The 18,868-nt window shown below is 30.1% G+C and overlaps 1 protein-coding gene across 1 annotated transcript in view; it reads left to right on the forward strand.

Annotated features, from left to right (window-relative positions):
• Positions 1-18,868, forward strand: part of LOC111618764 (NEDD8 ultimate buster 1-like) — a 75,342-nt gene that overhangs the window by 34,211 nt on the left and 22,263 nt on the right. Inside the window, exons 4-10 of the mRNA XM_023360338.1 lie at positions 2,937-3,063; positions 3,183-3,262; positions 4,916-4,929; positions 7,001-7,110; positions 10,688-10,767; positions 11,407-11,514; positions 14,367-14,418. Coding sequence (XP_023216106.1) covers positions 2,937-3,063; positions 3,183-3,262; positions 4,916-4,929; positions 7,001-7,110; positions 10,688-10,767; positions 11,407-11,514; positions 14,367-14,418 — 571 coding nt within the window. The remainder of the gene's footprint in view (positions 1-2,936; positions 3,064-3,182; positions 3,263-4,915; positions 4,930-7,000; positions 7,111-10,687; positions 10,768-11,406; positions 11,515-14,366; positions 14,419-18,868) is intronic.

Below are 18,868 nucleotides of genomic sequence, written 5' to 3' on the forward strand. Positions count from 1 at the left end.
ATAGATTTGATCAGTAAGCAAATATAGATCTATCAAAAATTAAAATCATTCTATTATATTTCTTATGGTTCTAACAACATTTATAAGTTCTATTTAAGTATCATACAATTAAATGTAACCTGATAAGTTCTATTTATATATGTTAAAATACTACACATAGCATTAAAATACTATCTGATAATCAAATATATTCAGATATTATTCTGATACTTTGTAATGTATACAACAGCTTCAGGATTAATATCAGGTAACCTAATAAATAATGTCATTTTTGAAATATAATAAAAATGCTTGTATTTTTTGTTTAAATTGACTTTATTCATCATAATATTCATCTTTACATTCAATTACATTTTCTCAAGAGGATGGCAGTTTGACAATACCATTTTTGACAAGACTATGTCTTGTTTATAAAATCATACTGCCAGTTGGCTTATCAGCTTAGAGGTATGAAGGAGTACATGTCAGGAATTGCAATTTGGCACAGAGTATTAAGTGCCCAAATCATGTGCGCATAAAAAAACCAGACTTGTAGGTACTCAGGAGACCAAGACCTGAGTCTAAATAAAATACATGTTAAATAAAATACATAAAAATAAATGGCAACACTCTCTACAAACAGGCAGTAGTGTGAGATTTGCACATGCATTGCTCATTGGGAAGTTGGAAATGAAAACGTGAAATTGAATTTTGACAAATGCGTGCATTGGGAAGTTCAAAAAGTGAATGTTGCTAAATTGAATTTTGACAAACGAATCTTTGAAAAAACCTATTTACTCCCGTGTTATTCCCGACATATCTCTGGTCACGACGTGCTGACCTTGACTGGTTGGCCCAAGATATCTTGTTTCAGCATCAGAATATAATTTGTTTTCTTTTTACATTTATATATATATATATATATATATAAACAATTTATTTTTTTATATATATACTAGCAGACACCACTATGCGTTGTTGTGGCTCAAAATGTATCTATTATAAAAGTATAACACTTCCCCCGTGGGNAACATCTATCGAACATTATTTTGAATATTTGGAATCTATTTTAAATGTAACTATATTCTCCATTGAATGATAGAATTTTTTGTTTTTTGTTTTATTTCCTGATGAGGACCTCCATATTTTGATCAAAAACATTAGAACATTACAGTTATTTGCTGGAAATCACATATAGGTGTTAGTTTCACTGAAAATTATGTATTTAAATAATTTTTTGGTTGTACAAAGATTTTATTTTTACATTGTATTTGTTGTAAATGTGTGCATAAAAATAATGGAATACCAACTAGATTATATATATATATATATATAGTTAATTAACTTTATATATAAATTCAATTAGCTAAACTCTAACTATAAACTGGCTATTGACTCGATTACATAATATTTCTGGGCATCTTAATCTATGCCTTTTTGTACACAATTTGACAGACAAACTAAAAAGAACAATAGAACAGTTGTAACTTGATCTGTAGTGGATACACAAAGAATACCTGATAAAGAAAAATGCTGCCACATCTGTGGTAAAAATCACACATAATAGAAATATTACAAACTATACATGGCATCTTTGTTGCAAGTACAACCATTCTGTTAGTATTATATAATCCTTATGTATGTTGGTTTCATGGTATGAGTAATAGCCTATATATATATATATATGTATAGATATATATATATATATATATTTTGTTTGTGCAAAATTAAAAAATAATTTTGGATGATACAATAGCCAGGATTACTTTTTTCAAAAATGGGAAATTTTCGTTAGACATCAACAAAAATTCAACCCAGGGCGACACACAACGGAGAGAAATTTTGAAATTGGATAGGTTAATTTCACTGAAAATTCGTCATGTATGACCTCGTGGTTGTGGCAAAGGCTGGCAAAGTTTGAATGATCGTGTGCAAAACCAGCGATACCAAATAAGATTAGAGAATGAGAACAAGACTCGCCAAGAGCGTGAAAGTGATTCCACTTAGTAGTGAGTCTCCGAGACATAGTCTTGTCCCAAATATGGCTTTCCCATTTTACTTGTTATAAATGATTTGAATGATTTCTGAAAAATCTTTCTTTGTGTTTTGTGGACTTCAAAGGATTTTGTTTATCACGAGTACTTGAACATTACTTAAACCTTCAAAGCAGATTTGTACAGTGAGCAGCTACAAAGAGTACATGACAAATTAAGGCAAAAACAGTTATCTTTGGCAAATTGTCAAGGGGTTTTGTTTTTACAAGATAATGCTTGCCTACATGTTGCAGAAATTATAAGAAATAATGCAATTGGGATAGAGCTTTTACCTCATCTTTCCTATTCTTCTGACTTATCTCCATCAGATTACCACATTTTTTTTTGTCTTTGGATAATCATATGCTTGGAAAACAATGTACAAATCATCGTGCTATAAAAATGAGAGCTATAAAAGAGGAAGTAATTTAATTTTTAATGCTAAAACTGGTGTTTTCCAACCACCCCCATTGGGAAAGTGTAGTTGAATGTGAATGTGAATATTTTGATGAATAAAATTATTTTAAACAAAAAATACAAGCATTTTTATTCACATTTCAAAAAGACATTATTTATTTGGTCATCTGATATTACAAATCAATCTGAAGCTGTTGTATAAATTACAAAATAGTAGTCAATTTTAAAATTCAGATTTAGTTCATAAATTGTTCTATTTTTTGTGATTGTATGTTATGAAGAAAATAATACACTCAAATTTTTTATTCAGTTATCCTTAGTAATTTTATTTCAAGTATATACTTTTTCAGTGTAATAAATAAAAAAATTAAAGCACTTAAACTTTAGAAAATATAAAAATAACATTTAAGTTAATTTAAAATTAAAAAATGTAATATAATCAATTTTATTATAATGTTTAGAATGACAGATTTATAACAGATAGTAATTTTTATGTTAAATTTATAGCCAAACAGTCAAGTTATGGCATTATTAGTGGAAAATAACATTGAACAATTAATTCAAAATGATCAAGAAGCAGCTTTATTACAAAGAACAAAAGATGATGCAGAATTTTTATCTATTATTGATGCTGGTTTGTTAAATTTTATAGCTATTTTGTGAAATATATTTTGTAGTTATTATTAATTAGTAATAACTTGATGCCACTATTAACAAAAAATAATTTAATGTTTTAATTTTCATTAAAATTAGCTAATCCTGATAATGATCAATACCTCCAAGTAGCAGATCAAAGTGGAAGAGTATTAAATCTTCCTTTTGAAGAAAGAAAGGTATTGTAACTATACTTAAAATAACAATTAAAATTTTTTTCCGTATTTCGAAACTGTGTTGTATCTTTACATCTGTTTAAAAAACTGCAATGAAGCACAGTAATCAACACATGGCATAACTCATTCATTTATTCCAGCTTTTGTTGATCTGTTTAAAAACTGCAATGTAGCACAGTAATCAACACATGGCATAACTCATTCATTTATTCCAGCTTTTTGTTGAGACGCGTTTCTACACACGTTTCGGGCTCTGTTTTTGTCCCTCCTCAGTCAACATTTTCTAAGTAAATTCCTTCTCTGGATGTATTTTTTTCCTTGAACGTTCAAGGAAAAAAATACATCTTTTAATCTTGTACTAGTGATTAACATGTTCTTTTCCTTAATCAATATTGATCAGAGATGTTTGATACATCGTTTAAATGTTTAACTTTTAGGCTGCCACAAAATATAATTTTATTTATAGCTTTATTTTAAAAAATAATTGTTTATTTAATATATGTGATGTAAACGTAACAATTTCTGTATTGAACATTGTTTAAATGTTTAAAAATCAGAATTCAGCGAGGTTCGAAAGTTAGAAATTTTTAAAGGATGGAACTGTTTTCATGTTTTTTTTGTGCATTCATTCGTGAAGGATGGCTGAAAATGTTTGAACATTAAAATTTCTTTGTTTATTATGTGCTGGAATTTGCATTTAGGTGTCAGTTAGTTGATTATATAGTTCCAATTTATGTGTGTTATTTTTTTGTCCCTAATTGTTAAATGATGATCATTGAGCACTAGATTTGAGTGACAGATTGTTCATCAGTTGAAATAGATGGTCTACTAGGGTGTGGTTCATCTCCAACATGTTCTCTGCCTTCCTTGAACATCTTATACCACCCAAAAACTCTTGTTTTTGATAGACTATCATTACCAGAGACTTTTTGAAACATTTCTTTTTAGCAATAATTCCATTGCAAAAACAAAATTTAATGCACATTCTTTGATTAATTATACTTGACATTTTGAAATTGCCAGTGAAAAAATTCTTTACACACAACACAAGTGCTTATTTGTAAACAAAAACAGATGATGATGTATGGATTGCTGCTAGATATCAATGGAAATCACACCAAATGACAAAAAAATGATGACAGTGTCCTCTTGTACAGTACACCCATTGTTTAAATAAACCATTCCCAAAACTTTTTGATCACAGTAGTAAATGCATGTTTCCAATGTTTTGATTTTTAATTGGGTTTTACACCAGTCCACAAATTGTTCACTAATGAAAATACTTGTCCCATTGGGGCATTACATCTAGGGAGGCATAAACAAAAATTTGACAATTTTTAAAATGGTTTTAAGAGATATGTGTTCATCTGTGAAATATTTAACATTTTGAACCAATTTATTGATACATTGACAGGACCTATTGCTTTGTTGAGATTCTTAGATCTTTTAATGATAACAAACTTTTAATGCATGGTACTTTGTCAGATTTGTTTGCTGTCATTTATATTTTAGTTCCAAGAAAATGTTTTCCTCAATCTTCTCTGACTAAAGATGGGTTTCTCATAGTAAGACCCATTTAAATACTTTCATTTCCANCTATTATTTCGTACGTAAATCAGTTATCCGGACAACCCCAGTCCCCAATTGATTCGGAAAATCGACGCTCTACTGTAGTTATAAATTTTAGTTTAAATCCATAATTTTCTTTATAGTATTTAAATTCAATATTGTTAAACTTTATTTAGTGGTATTTCTTTTATACTTGAGATTATAATCTCAAATATAAAAATAAGTGTAGCAAACACAAGTGTTTTCAAAAAATTTAAATATTTTTTAAAATGAAAAATATCTTTGGTTATTATTTGATACTATTATTGCAAAAAATCTATATATTAAACTTTCAATGTCTAAGCATGTCATATCTGATATTCACTTACTTCCTGAATTTTACAGATAAGTAAAATTATTTATTTATTGTAAAAATCATTAATATGCAGGGTGATAATAAGTGTCTCCCCAACCAAAAACTAATAGATTAATCACTGTAGAAGTTTTGTCAATATACATTATGTTGGACATGCACTAAACAATGGTGCAAATTTTCACTCTCTCTAGGTTTTCTATTAAAGAAGGCTGTTGTAATATTAACTCCTAATGAAAATAGGACCAAATTGTCAATCATAAAGTTGTAGCTCACAAAAAAAACTACATATTGTTACCTTTTAGTGCATTCCGAAATACAGTAGAATCTAGTTTCAGTGGATTGCTTGGGTTGCTGAAAATCATCTGTTGTTCCAAGAATTCATTATATCATAAACAACAGATTTTCCATACATCCAGGAAAATATTTATTATTAAAAAATTTCCATTTTTTAATTCCCTATATATAAGAAATACCTGTACTAGAAATCGATCTCTTGAGATTTCTCTTCTTTATTCTATAGATACACATATGTTACAAGATTGTTATTATGCCATACTACCACCACATTATGTACAACCTATTCATTTTTGCTGAAACTCATCAGGAAAGTCTTCATGACTTGGAAAGACTGAACAGCCTCACTAAATTTCAGCACTACACTTGGAGCAGTGTCAGAATGTTTACTAGGTGGCTTCTCCTTAATTGTATCAGCCTGCCGACTCTATATATACAATTCTTTAATTGTACTGTACACATTAGAGTTGTAACAAGTGCATCATCAAACTCTACAGATTCCTGGAAACACCCAAATATAATAGAGAACCTAAATGTGATGAAAAAACACGAAGTTTACAATACATGAGGCTAGGAAAAAATTTATTATTTACAAACTATCAACTAAAAGAAGGTAAAGCTACATTGATTTTGCAGGACTTGGTGGAAAAATTGTTATTCTGAGAAATCCATTGTTTCATGATCCATTAAAACAAGATTCTACTGTATCAAGTGGGATCCTGGAATAGCCTGTCAAATATTACAGGTAATGCTTCACTGCCCAACATAAAAGAGTTAGGGATATGCAAATGTGGTGTTTATAAGCAAATGATTTAATTTAATAGAAAATATCAAAGTGTATTATCCTAATTACCATATCACTACTAGCCTAAACATATAAAAGAAACTAATTGTAACATTGATATTTCTAAAATTAGAATAGTAAATAGGAAAAAGAATATTTATAAGAGAAAATTTAAAGAACATTTATTAATGATCAGTACTAAAAATAAACTGAATGTAAATGTTGGTATGCAAATTTTTGTGGGATATTATGATAAAATATATGTCAACATATGACAAAGTTATATGTTTTTTCTCTCATGGTTTGTAAAATCAAGTAAAGTAAGTTTATATTGTGCCTTTTTTTCTTGTACTACTGAAGAGTAAATATAAATTAGAACAGTTTGAATTGCATATAGTATAATTTAATTATCTCTTCTAATAATAATAAAGGACTGTTCAAAGGATTGAAATGACTGTTTTATTTTATAAATTTTCCTCTTTAGAATTTCAGTTTTTATATATANTGTAAATGGTTAATTACTAGTATTTTAATTTTTTGATTTAAAGTTCAACAAACATCTTACATTTTAAATAATAATAATTTAGGTATTATGAGTGAATTATCTACTATACATCTTCATAATGATCTTGGACATGTTTCTGTAACCCTCTCTCTTCTTCAGACATTCAGCAAAACTCAGTATTTTAAAATTAACAGTATTAAAATTATTGATAAATTACTTTAATTTTTTATATAGACAATGTACATCAGAAATTTTGAATGCAGTTGACAATTATGCCCTCCTGTGTTTAGATATTGCATGGTGTTATCTTTGTTTGAACAGTGTTAATCAGCTTCCAGATGCAGGTAATTGTTTAATAATGTTAAAATTATTATTTAATTAAATTATTAATAAAAACATTTATTTATTGAAACCAGTATTGAATATTTTTAACCTTGCTGTTTTATGAGTTAATGTTCTTACATTTTTATTTTTCTAGAACATTATTAAAAACTTAACAAAGCTCATTTATTTTGTTTTTATCATAAAATAACTAACTGAATTAATTCAGAAATTTCTACATTAATTCAAATTTTATGGCATACTTGATATATAAAAACTTAGCCTTCATAAAGTTTCTAATAGTTGTAAATCTTAAAATTTCATGATTTTACCATATCCAAAGAAAATATTTAATAGATAAAAATATTTTTAAATGGTTTTTAAATATGTTAAGAAAATTATATTTCATTTTGAGAGAGTCCATAATATTGAAAAATAGATTCTATAAATATTGAAAACATGCACATGTGAATGGGCAATATATTTTACTATATCAATCTTATTATATTTACTTTCAATATTCTTTTTAGAAATAAAAATGACAAATATAAAATAACACAGGTTTTCAGTACCAACAGTTTTAACTAATATCAATTCACATGATATTTTTGAAATACAAATATAATAGAGCATCAATAAAAATTGACTTCAGAAAGTACTAATTTCAGAAAAGTTTTTATTCAATAACAGTGGTTGGCAATCTTCTGCAGATCCATTTTTGAGTTATCTCATTATTATCAACTAGTGTTAGATTTTATTTAATACAGTACAAGCAGAAAAGCATGATTAATGAGGCTCACAGGCTTCTAGTGCATCGAATGGTTCATTGTGCATCAGCATATATACATGGTGTTTAGCCAGAGGAAAAAAGGGAAGGGAAAAGGGGAAGAAGGTCTGAGAGGAGATAGACAGTAGAGAAAGATAGGATCCCTCTGAATGGCATACATATGACTACTGTACCCTCTATGTTTGATATTGGCATGCAGTTTTTAGGCTGCAAGGCGTAGTCCCCCAAAGGGTCTGAAAGAAAACCACCTGAGTGTAGCGAACATCACTAATTGAGTGCTGCCACAAATAGCTAAGTGTAGAAGTTAGTGCCAAAACAAAAAAAGTGCCAGCACAAAAAACAAACGAACACAATGACAAACTAGACAAGATGAATGGACCAACAGAAGACAAACAAGCAAGACCCCAAGTTTTATTTATTTATTTATTTATTTAAATTTGTTTTAAACATTAACTTACTCATTAACTATCTAGCCTACCATAACCTAAGACGAACCTAACCAGACGACTGAAGCTAACAACCTTAATCTAATTTAACTTAACCGGAAACCAAGCTAAGAGTCCCTAATTTAACTTATGACTAGGACTAACTTAAACTAACCGAATTTAAACTGAAAAGAAGACAGAAAATAAGAATTAAAATACAAAGTTGAAAGCAGCTATATACTGACAGTTAAAACAAAGCAAGGGAAAGCTAATTGCCATCCATGCCCCTGGAGTGAGTGCTCTCAAGAGCTCCATTAAGAGATATGAATGCAAGTAGATGATGGAACATGATGGAATCCACACCAACTCATTCACGCGTGTACAGTAAGTGAATGAGTTGGTGTTGGTTGCAAAGCCAGTTGTACCCTTCAAGAATAGCAGCTTTCATTAAACTGCCTCTAATGTGATTATACCTAGCTTATAATCACTGCTGAAGTGCACAGTGCAAGCATTCAAGATCGTGATGGTGCTCTAAATCTTTTTACTCAAGCTAAATGCAAAGCTCCAACTCTATGCAAGTTTTTTGCTGACCAGGGATACATAGATAAATTACAAAACCGCTGTTTATTGGAAACAGAATGCTTATTGACAATCGCCAAGAAAGTAGTTAATACAGGATTTCAGGTTATCCCCAAACGTTGGATCATTGAACGGACCTTTGCTTGGCTCTCGAATTTTAGACATATGAGCAAGGATTATGAGCATTCTCTTCTTACTTCAAAAAACAATATCTTCTTTAATATGATCGCCATCATGCTTCACAAATTAGCTCATTTTTAAGTTTGAAGATATGCTCTTAGGCTCTGTGGACAAAATTTAAAGAAGCCATATAAGAGCCCCAACGAAGTTTAAAAAACTCAAAATACCTATTGCAGCAAAAAACTAAGTAAAGTGGTGTTTGGTCCTCCTGAATACCACAATCACATTGTGGATTGTCCGCAAGGTTAAATCTATGCAAATATTGCTTAAAGTTGCTGTGTCCTGTAAGTACTGAGTGAGGGTGTAACTAGGGTAAAAGTAGCAAAGAGTCGCAGTAGTGTCAACCTTGGGGACAAAAGCGTAGGTGAGCCTACCAGTGGTGTCATGTTCCCAGCTGTCTTGCCAGAGAATGTCTTGCTTCTTGACATGATTGTTGATGTACGAGGTAGGAATGTAACTGAAAGTACTAGTGACTGAAGACTTTGCAGCTTGTTTGGCAAGATGGTGAGTGGTCTCATTGCCAAGAACCCCTACATGACCCGGGACTCGTTGCAAATCTGTTCTAATGTTGTCATCTAAGTGTCTGAGAATGTGTATGAGATGGATGAGTTTTAAGCTGCTATCAGACTTCACAACCCTGTGTAAAGCTACCCTACTGTCAGAATAAATGCGATAGTGTAAGTAATGTCTTTTGTCCTTCCTCCACCTAATGTGAATTACGCTCATATAAATAGCTAACATTTCAACCTGTGTTATTGAGCAGTGTGTATCTAGATGGAAGCAAACATTGTGAAGCTTGCGGCCTAAGTCTGAGTAAACTACAAAAGCGGCACTCACATCGTCACCCATCTTGGAAGCTACTAAGCTTATTTACAAAGGTTCAATTCAGCCAGCACTCCTCTATGCCGTATAGGTCGGGGCCTTGTGGCCGCCAAAGTCTATAACTGTAAAAAACTGTTATTTGTTCAAAGGATTGCAGCTCTCCGCATTTATAAAGCTTATAGGACCGCACCCACTAATGCTCTTTTGGTAATGTCAGGGTTGACTCCTATCAACTTAGAAATTAAACAAATTATTTGGCAGGAAAATCTCGTCATCTTACTCTGGAGATATTATAGCAACTCAGATGTTAACAAAATGATTAGAGTAGGTAAAATTCTCCCCAGTTTGACCTTGATCGACGATATCAAAAAAATATATCAGCATGGAATCATGCTTGACGTTCCAAACACCATTATCAAACTTCTAGGCTTACAGAAAGGTGGTGCTGAATGTCCAATGTACATGTTTTTTGTGATGAAAACATCAGCTGCAACCTCTCTAATACTTGAATTATAACCAACTGAGGAAGGGTATATTGCCCAAAATGTACATATTGGTTTAATAAAATCTCAGTGAGCTTTCCAATTGAAAACTGTGGTGTGATAAGTCTATGAAATTTATAGCAAATTACATATAGCTATTAAGATTTAATTATATATAAACTGTTTGAGGGGTTAGGGGCATAGAATTATGTACTTTGGCCTAGGGCCAAAATGTGTAAATCCGGCCGTGTATATATGTATAAATATAATACATAGGTTTATTTACATATTTATCTATTATTAAATTTTTATTTTTTAATTATAGTGTCAAGATTAAAAAAGTGTGAAGAATGTTTTCATCGCAGTTATGGTGAAAATTTGGAAAGATTAGTAATTTTGAAAAAGGTAATAAGCTTATATTTCAGTTTAAATTAATAATTAAACAATTATCTTCCTGTAAATTTTGTGTTTAAAAATTTGCAATAATAATTTTATCTGAAGTATGTAAACTTTTTATTGCAATTAATAAAGAAGTTTGTATATCAAGTGTAACTTTATTAATAATTAGTTATATATTGCCAGAAAGCTACCTGGACATTTTGCATGGATGATCTATGTATTCTTTAATTCATTTTATTTTATTTTTATTTTTTTGATAACTTTAGTTGGAGATTCTGATATGGCTTAATATTAATGAAAACTGCTTTACGTATATTTGCATATAAATATATATATAAATGTAGGGAATATTTGGTCATACTGCATTCAAAACTTCACATGCAATATTTCTATGGAGTTTTGAAAACTTCATAGAATGACTATGATGAAAATTATATTTCATTGCAATCATATTGTGTAAAAGCAGCTGTCATTAAATCATTCCATAAGTATTTTAATATATAAAATTCTATTATATTAATTTTGTTTTTAATTAATTTGTCATAATAATAATTTTTATTATTTTCGATAAAATTGAAAATTATTTTATTTTATGAAACTTTATTTTTTTTTTCTTTTATTTTTTAAAAGTTAGTTTTTTTTTAGGGAATTACTGGAAATGAAGCTGCTCTTTTTACTAGATTGCATTTGCTACAAGGAATAGTTGCTTATCACAGAAATGAAAAGGATCTTGCTAGAACACTCTTAAATAGGGTATAAAAAATAAATTTTTTAAAATTAATTTTATAAATGCACAACTTATTGGAATTTAACATGATAATTTTTGTGAAAAACGTTATTTATTAATTATTTTATTATTATTGACAGTGTAAATGAAATTATACTGTTTGGCCTTAATTAAGAAGTCATTCATTAAATTTATTTCTCAAATATTTTTTAAAATTAATATATACTGTATTATCATCAAAGAACTAAGATTACTTTTTTCTCTATTATTGATTTTATTAGATACATTTTAATTTGTACTAAATGATGGCTGTAATATAAATAACCATATGATTTATTTACCTCAATTCATTAGTAACACTTTTCTTTCTGTCTGTTTTTGAAGGAAATCAATGAAAAATCTATTTTAATTTATACTTACAACAATACTTTAATTTTATGAAGTTTTATTTTTAATCTAACCATTTTTACAATTGGCAACTTTAAAATAAAAATTGTTTTATAATTAAAAATTGATTATTATTAATTATATTGAGCATTTGAGAATACTGTATATCTTTAATACTGTATATATTTGAGTACTGTATATCTTCAAATTTTTATATTGATGAATTTCAAATTTATATTTATGTTATAAGAAAAAATATAGTGATTATTATTATTTTATTTAAATAAAATATACTGTGCCTTTTCATTATAAGGCCATAACAAAATTGATAATAATTAAAAGCAAAAATTATTGCAGAATATTTGGCCTGAAATCCATCTCTTTTATAATATGATATATGAATTATTACTATGATGTATTCAAATAGTTGGGTTAGAAAGTTAAATCGACTTTTTTACTTTGAGTATTGTCTGATATAGTCACTGAAACAGTTGACAGTTTCTTTATGCTAATGGATCATAATAACTGACTGCATAAATTAAACTGATTTTCTTAAATTTCTTAAATATTGCTCTTGCAGTTCACAGTAATTCAAACTAATTAAAATAACCCCAACTTTTGAATATATAATCTATGATTATACAGTAGTGTGTGTTTATCCAAAGGTCGGTTATCCGAAGGAATTCCAGTCGACAAATTTAAATTTTCGCCAGTGCTGTGGCACTGTAATCTTTGGCTATGTCTTCGGCTACTCAAATATTTTACGTTTTTGATACTAAATTAACTTCTGAAGTATAATTTTTTATTGTTTTTATATTTTTCAATATATTTATTTTGTTTGTACAAAATAAAAAAATAATTTTTAATGATACAATAGTCTTCATTAGGCTTAACATTGACGAAAATTCAACGCGAAGCGACACGCAATGGAGAAAAATGTCAAGATGGGATAAATTAATATATTTTTTCATACATAATTGGTTATCCGAAAAATAAGTTATCTGAACAACCCCAGTCCCCAATTGATTTGGATAAACGACGCTCTACTGTACATTCATTACATTATTTAAAGTTTTACCCATTTAATACAAATGGATTTCATTTGTTTTAAATTAAATCTACAATGAATTAAGTTTTAGCACAATTAAAATTTAATCAATCAATTCCTTAATATCAGTATGGGTAGTATTTTTATTATTCATAGCCATAACAAAAAAATTTAATATGTTGAAGTTAAAGCTAAATGTAAAAAATTCTGAAGGTTTCAAAATGATTTTGCAGCACAGTTACTTTCCACATTAAATGGTTCTTTTTGGAAGCATATCCAAGTTATTCAATTAAAATTATTTGCTTTTTTATTAAACAACAAAATTAAAGAATATTTTAAATTAAATATTAATTGTATTATGACAACAATGCCTTGGAAGTGATTGTTAACTATTAAACTGATAAAAAATAAAATAACACAAGTGGCTAAAACTACTGAACTCAGGGTTTGTGGGTTTGTGCCTGAAGGCAGTGAGGCATCTTGAGAAAATAGAAATACATAAAGCGCATATAGCCATGGATTGTATTAATCACAGAGATGCAGAGGGATTAGCCACTGCTTGGAAGTCATTTTATAATAACACAAGTTGATATATGTATCCATGTTGACGGCACTATTATTTATTTAAATTTATTTGTTTACTTTTTTATTTTGTTTTTGTAATATGAATAACCTACAAGTGGTTTTTTTTTTCGTTATTCTGCGCAACACAGTTTAATTTTATTTAATTTTGTATTACATAGGTTCGAATACTTTGTTCTCTTTAATATTGGAATAACTGATGAAGGCCGCTAAAATCGGTCGAAAACGTTCTTAGAGAATTAAATGTTTTTGCTGGATCGTTAAAAAGGCATTATTTATTTATATTATTTTGCTTCAGTATAGTAGTTAGGGAGTTTCTCCGGAGACTATTCTCAAAGGAGATTGATGAGAGTGACGAGATGAGAGGGTTGACTGACAGAGCTTTGGTCCATGCTCTTCAGGAGGTGGGTCCGCTGAGACTTGGATTCATGTCCCTTTTATTTTCTAATCCCCTCTAACTGCAGAGGGTACGTTTTTCCTATGTGACAGAAAACTAAAGCTGTTTCACACTTGCATTGAATTGAATGATTAAGAATCTAAATATTATATTGTTTACTTTTAGATTCAAAGTCTCATTAATAATTTCATTCCTAATTGCATTTAAATGTAAATGAATATGAATGTGTGTATTCAAATCTCTTAAAATTATATTTTAAAAATTTTATTCAGATATAATTAAATTTTTTAGCATAATAAATGTAGTATTTAAAATATTATTTAAAATGAAAAAATATATTAAAAATATAATTTTTCTTTTATGTAGTAATTATAATTTAATTATACAATATGCTTTTTTAATATAAATTTTCAAACATATGAAATTTAAACAAACTAAATTTTACATTTTATGTTTAAATTTAGACAGCTGCTGAATTATCTGATCTTAAAGTTGACGACAAAAAATTATCTGAAGGTAATTATTTTGTAAATTAATCATATAAATCTAAATAATTTACTATTAAAATTTTGATCAATTTGTAAAAATATTAATATATGAGTTGAAAATCTATTTTTATTTTCTTGTTTATAATACCTAAAATTGTAAATTAAATTTCCTTGAATAATCATATACATAAACCTCATAAAACTTGATAAATTTTTATTATGAAGCCAAACAACCACTGGATCACGTTGGGCTACTTTTCCATGATTATATTTAATTAATTACTAAATACAATATTGATTAAAAGATATATAAAATGGTTACAAAAAATGATAATCTCTGAAGATTTGACAACGAAATTACTGTATTCATTATATAATAAATCAAGAGATAAAGATATAAAACGTAATTGGATAATACAATTGTCGAAAATTTTTAATTCATATGGTTTTTCGATAGAATTAGTTTTTGATCAACTCAAAAATAATGATCAACAAATTAAACATTTAATACATAGAGTTATGGAATATTCAATTATACAAGTTATGGAAGATATCCATAAAAGGAAAAATAGTAATTGCTATAGAGCAGGGCTTCTTAAACTTTTTTTATTCACCACCCCATTTATGATTGTGATTTTTTTCGTGACCCAAAAAATATAAAATAAAGATATATACAAATTTTCAAAAACAATAATGGTGTACTACCACAGTTCTCTCTTGTGTTACAATGGAACAGAGACAACTGAAGCGCCAACATCACACTAGTTCACACTACAGTGTTGCTGAATCATTGTCTCGCTGCATCAGCAGTGACACAAAGCGCAACTCACAAAATCTATGACACAAAGCATGCCATTTTCAAACTCTCACAAATTATTTTCAATATTTTGCATTAAAATCTTGCGACCCCAAGATTTCGCTAAGTGATCCCAAATGGGGTTGCGACCTATAGTTTAAGAAATCCTGCTATAGAGTGATTCTTAACTACCCATTAATCAATAATTATATGGTAACAAGTCTCGCATTTAATGCAAAAAATTTTTTATACAGTTAAGACTAAACCAAAATGGATTGATGATTGGAGAGAAATATATAGAATATTCTCAATCTAAGTGTCCTATGTGTAAGAAAGTACTATCAAAATTACACTTGTTCTATGAATGTGATGATGCAAAAGAACAATGTTCAAGAGCTGTTAAAAATCAGAGTACTAAATACTAAAAATGATTGTTAAGAATTAAATTGTTTCGACATGCAAAAAACTATAGATATAAAATGTAAATTTAAAAGTCTTTGTTCTTTAAGTTAAAACAAAATGTAAAATATGTAACCCCTGTAACAGGCTAAGGCCTTATATGTTAATAAATTTGATTTGATTTGATTTGTAATTACTAAATAATTTGTCACTAGAGGGATGCATTAGATGCCATCCTTATTAAATTTAATAATTATAATTAAATTAATATTTATTAAATAATTTAGAATATTCTGGAAGAAAAGAATTGGCCTGGAGTGGGACTCGAACCCATAACTCCTGCTTACTATGCGGATGCATTGTCAGTAATGCTACCCGAGCCTCCAGTCTGATCTCTACTTTCATACAAATCACTATTTCGTACACATTTTGTACTTTTGATTTTTATCAATATACATGGAAAAATGCATGTACTTTCATGTAATGATTCTACCTTCTCATGAACTATTAGTCACTAGTCTCTCCCCTTATTAATTCATAAATGAGTGAAAAATGAAAAAACAGCAGTGTTGAATTCGAGGTCTCATAACCTCCATATGATTGAGAGAAAGATGAATATAATTAGACATTCTAAAAGTGGCAAATCTTTTGCTTCAATCAGTCGTTTGTATAATTTAAGCAAATTGACAATATGTTCAATCATGAAAAACAAGAACAAAATTAAGGAATATGTTCAAAATTGTGGAAATATTTTTTCAAATATTGTTTCAAAAAGATATGGCAGGTAATGAATGAAATGAGAAATCTTTGACTTTATGGAATCAACATAAAAAAGGCATCCCATTCAATTTATCAATTATTCAAGATAAGGCTCTCATTTTGCATGAAGATTGAAAGAAATGAGTAAAAGAAGATTCTACTATGGAATTTGTAATAAGCAAAGACTGGTTTGACAAATTAAAAATAAGATGTAGGGCAGAGGGTGCCACCATGTGACCTTTGCCCTCTGACCTCACTTTGCTCCCATACTCTGATGAGGAGAGACAGCTTTTCACTTTACATTAGTAGACCGTTTGGAGTCAACAGCTGTGCCAATCTTGGATTTGTATTATATCTTGACACTATTGTAAACTGATTCAAATAAAGTAAATTATTCACCTGGATCAGTTTCTCAGTTAGTCTTTACTGACAAACAAAGGATGCAGAACACATGGTCAAGGTCGTGGACATCACAGACAAGGTAAGATGCAACCCAGACCAATTCTGCCTAGCATCAAAACTTGCCATGTACGGATTTTAGCCACACCGCTAAACTGGTGACCTGAACGTGATCATCAAAAAAAAAAGACTCGAAAACGAAAATGGAGGAGAGAACCATTAAGCCTAGTCCTGAACAAAGGACTGACATATGTCTAGCATGTGTCGCCATCAAGGTGCTGCCATTTTGGAAATTGGACACCTGCAATTGGAGTCAACAGCTGTGCCAATCTTGGATTTGTATTATATCTTGACACTATTGTAAATATTGCATGGCTGATGCAAATAAAGTAAATTATTCACCTGGATCAGTTTCTCAGTTAGTCTTTACTGACAAACAAAGGATGCAGAACACATGGTCAAGAACGTTTTGAAATTGGATCTCTATCACCTCCAGATAGAGATCCAATTTCGAAATGCTGGAATATCCTCAGACCAAATGAAATTCGATACTGTCATTAGTTACATCGATGCCGAAATTCTCATGCAAGTTTCAGACATTTTACTCAATCCTCCTTCCTCAGGAAGATACAAACTTATCAAAGAACTGCCTGCTTTTGTGGACAGCGAGACCTAGCGCACCAAGAAACTACTGACGGAAATGGAATTCAGCAACCATAAACCCTCACAACTACTCTGTGAAATGTTCAATTTTGCCAACAAAAAAATTGGCAAGAATTTTTTGAAGAGTCTGTGGCTTCCAGTGCTTACCGATCAACATGTGAAGCATCCTATCTTATATCCTATCTTATCCTATCTATATCCTAATTTAGCCACTGCTAAATTGATTGATGAACTCTTGAATTTAGCTGCTATGGCCGACCAGATTTGGGAACTCAACCCTGGCCCAACGACAGTAAAATTTGCCCCTGTAGCAATCGGAAGCACACACCGTATGGAGTCACTCCCTGCCCTGGACACCCTGCAAAAGCAAATAACAGAACTGTCACTGCAGGTAGCTGTACTTGAATGAGCGAATACATTCACGTGTGAGACAACAAAGAACTTGATCCAGATCAAGGGAGATTACACAGTCAATGACCTTCCAGTCACAACATCTGTTACTACCAAGTCACATTTTGGGAGCGATGCCTACAAATGTTGGCAACTGTGTAACTTCAAAGAAAAAAGAGTTGCAGTTCAGGAAGCGAAAAACTGATTCCCCAACTCTCTTTGGCAACAGGGACCACGGGGATTGAGCTGAGTTGCCTTTATATAAGCAACAAGGATACAGCAACCCTATACCTCGTTGACACTGGAGTGGACATTTCCATTATACCCCCATCATCCCAAGAGAGATGCAGCAGCAACAAACTCAAGCTTTTTGCTGCCAACAGATCGATAATCAAGACCTATGGCCGAAAGTTACTGAACCTAGACCTTGGATTATGAAGAAACTTCCATGGGTATTCGTCATAGCTGATGTCCAGAGGCCAATCATCAGCGTGGACTTCCTGTCTCATTTCAATCTGCTGGTTGACAGCACTCGCCATCGGCTCTTTGAGGGGTTATAAACCTTCACACAAATGCCAAATTCCTACATAGGTAAAAATGCAAAAACCTTCCTGGATGCTAAGACCACTAGTCAACAAAAGATCCCATCCCACGTACCATCCTGAGGCTGCGCTAGCAAAACATATCACTTCTTTGATTCCGCTTTCTGAATTTGTAACACATGCCTCCATTGAAGCTAAAGTTACCATCTTACAAAAATTAGGAAACCTCCCCTCTAATTCATACTGACTTTACAAAGTTGATGTTATTTCTTTATTTCCGTCTGTTCCGCATTTTGAGGCTGTCATGCTGGCAAATACTATTCCTCAATTCTAGTCACCCAATATCACATGTTCTACACTTGCGAGAAGCTCTTTTTCTTGTCACTCATAATAATTATTTCCAATTTAATGGGAAAATATATAAACAAATGCAAGGTGTACCAATGGGTGTACCAATGGGTTCCCCACTATCTCCTGTTTTAGCTGAACTGATTATGAGGAATATAGAACATCGAGTTTTTAATGCCCCT

This window comes from Centruroides sculpturatus, unplaced genomic scaffold, assembly GCF_000671375.1.
Source record: "Centruroides sculpturatus isolate CEXI.00-Female unplaced genomic scaffold, Cexi_2.0 scaffold188, whole genome shotgun sequence".
In the NCBI taxonomy this organism is placed as follows: domain Eukaryota; kingdom Metazoa; phylum Arthropoda; class Arachnida; order Scorpiones; family Buthidae; genus Centruroides; species Centruroides sculpturatus.